Source organism: Dermacentor albipictus, chromosome 1, assembly GCF_038994185.2.
Source record: "Dermacentor albipictus isolate Rhodes 1998 colony chromosome 1, USDA_Dalb.pri_finalv2, whole genome shotgun sequence".
NCBI classification, from domain to species: domain Eukaryota; kingdom Metazoa; phylum Arthropoda; class Arachnida; order Ixodida; family Ixodidae; genus Dermacentor; species Dermacentor albipictus.
The window spans coordinates 290,954,338-290,959,607 of NC_091821.1; the positions used below are offsets into that span (position 1 = coordinate 290,954,338).

The 5,270-nt window shown below is 45.9% G+C and overlaps 1 protein-coding gene across 1 annotated transcript; it reads left to right on the plus strand.

Annotated features, from left to right (window-relative positions):
• The first annotated feature begins 3,002 nt into the window (after positions 1-3,002).
• On the plus strand, positions 3,003-5,046 carry LOC139049998 (uncharacterized). Its single transcript, XM_070526007.1, has 2 exons — positions 3,003-4,265; positions 5,033-5,046. Exons 1-2 carry the CDS (start codon positions 3,341-3,343, stop codon positions 5,044-5,046), a joined length of 939 nt encoding a protein of 312 aa, XP_070382108.1. The 5' UTR covers positions 3,003-3,340.
• The last annotated feature ends 224 nt before the right edge of the window (positions 5,047-5,270 follow it).

Here is a 5,270-nt window from a genome sequence, read left to right on the forward strand (position 1 = left end):
TGCAAACGCAAGACGCTATCCGCAAACGCAAAGACCTATTCTAAACCTCTTCACTCCTGCGTGCCCCAGCGCTAACACCAGCACAGCTCGTTGGGGCCCCTATTCTAAAACTCTTTAATCCCACTTCGTTGCTCGTCCTATGTGGACGTGTGAACAACAACCGTGATCTTCAACGTCTGACAGCAGCGCCGTGCTGCAGAGCTACCGGCACATAAGGCCGGGCCAGTCCACTGCGGGAAATGGAAATGCTGGCTTGGCAATTACAACCATATATTGGCTAAAAAAATATAGGGGGCAAATTTCTGATTCGTCCTATGGAAAAAAAAAACAATATATTCGAAAGGGAAACTGTTAACGGCAGTGAGTTTCGAACACCGACCCCACACCCGGAAGACGAGTATCTTACCTACTGCATAGAAATGCAAAATCAAGAAAGGGGCTCACAGATGGAATAGCGCACTGTGGTATACAGGTTATAAACAAGGATAAAGTGCATGAGAAAGACTGTCCAACATATCGATAGGAGGGCCCAGTTTCGTTAAAAGCGGCCTCGTCATCCTCGGCATGTTAATTTTCAAGGATTAGTGTAGTGACGTCACGTGCGCTTACTGTCGGTGGCGGCTGGTTGTAAAGGGAGAGACTTCAAAGAGAATGAGCACTGTCGCCTGACATCTGTGAGCATGGTTCCGAAAACGAGGGGACAAGAGCGGGAGAGTGGGAAGGCGGGGAGAAAAAAAAGCAAGCGAAGGAGACAGAAAAAAGGGGGAGACATCAAAAGGAAAAAAAGAAAAAGAGGGACATAAGAAGGCGTTGGGGAAGCGAGAGGTTAGGCAGCATTCAGGGGTGTCGTTGGCGGCATGCTTTTGTGGCTTTAGAAGAGCTGGTCAGGCGGTCACATCACATCACATCACTTTATTACCTTAAAGACCCCGGTTAGGGGGTATTACATAAGGGGTGGGTTTACAAATCAAGGTTACACAGAGTGATCTTCATGAGAAACAAACGTAGTTAAGTTGTCCGCAAAAGTTGATGAACACGTGATGACTGCAATGTTCCGGGGAAGGCCATTCCAGTCCACTGCTGTGCGAAGAAAAAATGAGGCAGCAAAAGTAGTGGTGCGAGCACGTGCGCGTGCGATTGAGTAAGGATGGGACGTACGGGGGGATATGCGCGCCGGTGGGATGATATACGGTGCTTGATTGAGCGGACTGTGAAATAATTTGTGGAACAAACAAAGACTGGCGATGCGGTGACGCACAGAAAGATTAGCAAGATCAGTTTTACGTTTTAGGGATGATATGCTTATGTCGTATGAATATGAAGAATGGATGAACCTAGTGGCGCAATTTTGTACAGATTCTAGTTCGTTTCTTAAGTATGCTTGATGAGGGCTCCAGATGGGTGCTGCATATTCTAGTTTGGATTTGATGAGTGATTTGTACGCGAGAAGTTTTATGTCTGATGGTGCGTGACGCACATGACGCTTTAAAATAACCGAGGGATTTGCTCGCGGATGATATGATATTGCTGATGTGTGCGTTCCATGAAAGGTCAGAGGATAAGGTGACGCCTAGATGTTTGCATGTTTGAACTTGTTCGGCAGTGGAGTGGGAGATTAGGTATGAGAATGATAGGGGATTAAGTTTGCGATGAAAGGAAACGAGCTTGCATTTAGTAGGATTAAGCTTCATTAACCAAAGATCACACCACTGTTGTACAAGGTTAAGGTCATGTTGGAGTGTAGTTTGATCAGAAATCTTTGTAATTGTGCGATAGATGACACAGTCATCGGCAAATAAACGGATATGGGAGGATGCATGTACAGGCAGGTCGTTAATATATATGAGGAATAGGAGGGGTGCGAGTACAGATCCTTGGGGGACGCCGGATGTTACAGGGAGGGAGCGGGAGCGGCTACTTTTAATTGAAACAAACTGGGAGTGTTTGTTGAGAAATGCTACGATCCATGCGAAAACATTAGTGTGCAAATTCAGCTGGGAGAGTTTTAGTATAAGGCGTCTGTGTGATACTGTGTCGAATGCTTTAGCGAAGTCGAGAAAGATTGCATCGGTGTGAAGGTTGAGGTCGAGATTAGAGTGTAGATCATGAAGAAATATGGCAAGTTGGGTTTCACAAGATAAAGATTTACGGAATCCGTGCTGGGAAGGATGAAAAAAATTGTTAGTGTCAAGGAAGTGCATAATGTGAGAGTATATGACGTGTTCCATAATTTTGCATGGCACGCTTGTTAGAGAAATGGGGCGGTAATTTAGCGGGGATTGTTTCTTACCTGATTTGTGGACTGGAATGACCTTGCCCTCTTTCCAGTCGTCTGGTAAGATTCCTGTTTCAAGTGAAAGTGAAAAGAGCATCGAAAAATACGCTGCAATAATTTCTTTAGTATTTTTAACAGTTTTGAGTTAATGTCGTCGACACCAGCCGATGATGAAAGCTTTAGTTTGTGAATGAGGGATGAAATGCCAGCGACAAAAATTTCAACAGGGGCCATCATTGGCAGTGTCGCAGTAGGTGGCGTAGGAAGAGGCAAGTCGGCTTCTTCAGTGAAAACGGATGAAAACGCGATGTTAAAAGTGTCAGCACAAACAGCGTCGCTCATAATTTCGTCTTTATCGCTTGTAAGTGAGAGGTCATGTGTTTGTTGCGGGTTAATGACTTCCCAAAATTTTCTAGGGTTAATTTTTAGAATTTTAGCTAAGTCGTTATGATAAAATGTTTCTCGCGCTTTCCGAATTGCAGTGTAATAAGCGTCTTCCGCAGAATGGTACAGAATGCGCTCGGACTTCCATCACATTTCGCAGTACGAAAAAGGCGCTTTTTCTTATTTTCGAGTCTTTTTAAATTTTTACAGAACCATGGTTTATTTTTATTGGCAAGAAAGCTCGCCGTGGGGATGAATTTATTAGTCAGGTCAGTAATTTTGTCTTTAATCACTAGCCAGTTATCATTGAGGGAACGGGAACTGAAATTGGATTGGAATGTCGTAGCGCAAGCTTGTGTGTGACGCCTTGTGCTATCTAACTATGCTCCGATATAGTGACGCCACATGACCCTGTGACGTCATAGCGTTTTCTGTATAAGAACAAGCCGTTCTTGGCAATAAAGCAGTTGCCTTTCTGCTCCGGGACCGTTGTCGCTCTTCTGCGTTAGTTCATCTGGCGACGAGGATGGGACAGGACCACCGTGACCTGGCCTACTAGACACCATCAACGAAGATGCGGCGGCTCAACGAGGCCACGCTACTACTGGAGGCGTCGCTACCATAGGCTAGCAAGAGATCCGGAATCCAAACAAGTAACACATTTACTTCTTCTACCAAGCTATGTCTCGGCTCGGCAGACTAGACGAGTACGACCCTAAGGTTCAGAACTTCGAATCTTATGTCGAACGATTTGAGCATTACGTCAGGGCCAACGAGATAGCGGAAGGGAAGAAACTGTCTGTTTTCTTGACAGTAATTGGTGCAGAAGCATATGAAATTCTCAAAAACTTGGTTGTTCCATTGCTACCAGGAGATAAGACCTTCGCGGAAGTAAAGGAGCTCTTGCAAAGCCACTACAGCCCGAAGACGTCTGTAATTGCAGAAAGGTGCAAATTCAACCGCCGAGTGCAACTTGACCACGAAAGTGTCGAAGACTTCGTAGTAGAGTTGAAGCACCTAGCGCGCAAATGTAACTTCGGGCCATTTCTCCTGGACGCTCTACGCGACAGATTGGTAGCTGGGATCCGAAGCGAAGAAACGCAGAAGGCGTTGTTCACGGCTGACGCACTCACGTTTGAAAGGGCATGTAAAATAGCTCTTGACAGCGAATTGGCCGCGACACAAACAGCCGCAATAAAAGCACGAAGCCGTGCTGAGAGCATAAACGCAGTGGAAATGAAAAATAACGAGCATCAGCGCAGCGACCATGACCAAGCGAAGGATAAAGGCTCGGCGCGAAACCAGGCCAAGAAACAAAAATGTTACCGCTGTGGCAAGACGCACGCGCCAGAACATTGCTGGTATAAAAACTACTCGTGCAAGCTATGTTCAAAAGTTGGACACCTTCAAAACATGTGTCGAACGAGCAAGACTAAGCTGAAGGCACATGCAGTAATGGAATTGTCAGACGAAGACGAGCACACCCTGTACAACTGCACAGTCGACTCATCGGTGAAGAACGGTTATGTGGTGACTGTAAACGTGGAGGGCCAGAAAGTGTCAATGCAGGTGGACACGGGGGCCGCAGTGACAATTGTACCTGAAAGTGTGTACAAAGAGAAGTTTGCGCATGTGCATTGTGAACCAACTCGGGTTGTGCTAAAGACGTACACAGGCGAGAAAATGGATGTTATAGGGCAATGCAATGTAACCGCGACCTATGAAGGGCAGAGTGCAGTGTTACCAATTGTTGTTGTGAAAAACCGCGAACGCGAGTTACCTATATTGCTGGGAAGAACCTGGCTTAACAAGCTTCGGCTGAATTGGAAATCGCTTTGCAGTGTACGCAGTGAAGACAGAGTAGATAAGATTCGTGCAAAGTTTCCAAACGTGTTTTCGCAATCGCTGGGTGCTATCAGGAACTTCGAGGCGCAAATTGTTTTGCAACCAGGTTGTACGCCGGTGTTTTGTAAAGCACGCCCGCTTCCTTTTTCTTTGCGTGAACAAGCAGAAAAACGCCTCGCTGAGCTCGAAAGCCAAGGCGTAATCACGCCTGTGAGTAGAAGCGATTGGGCAACTCCACTGGTTCTGGTCCCAAAGAAACAAGGTGATCAAATACGCCTTTGTGGCGATTACAAAATCACTGTAAATCCGGTACTTAAAATAGACCACTACCCACTACCACAACCAGAGGAATTGTTCACAGTACTGTGTGGAGGCAAAGTATTTTGTGTCTTAGATTTGTCATCGGCATACCAACAAGTGGTACTGAGTCCCGAATCAAGACATATTCTGACGGTTAACACGCACAAGGGGCTGTATCAATATAACAGACTTCCTTATGGAATAGCCAGTGCCCCTGCTTTGTTCCAGTGCATGATGGATAAGGTTTTGCTTGGTATTCCGAATGTTGGTTGTTATATTGATGATGTTATAATTGCAGGCCAGGACGTGGATGATTGCCAAAAAAACGCTCGAGCGGGTGCTAGGCAGGCTTTCGGAGCATAACATAACGTTAAAGCTGGAAAAATGTAAGTTTTTCCAAGATTCTGTCTCTTACCTAGGGCACATGGTCAGCGCCGATGGCATCTACCCGACAGAAGAAAAAGTG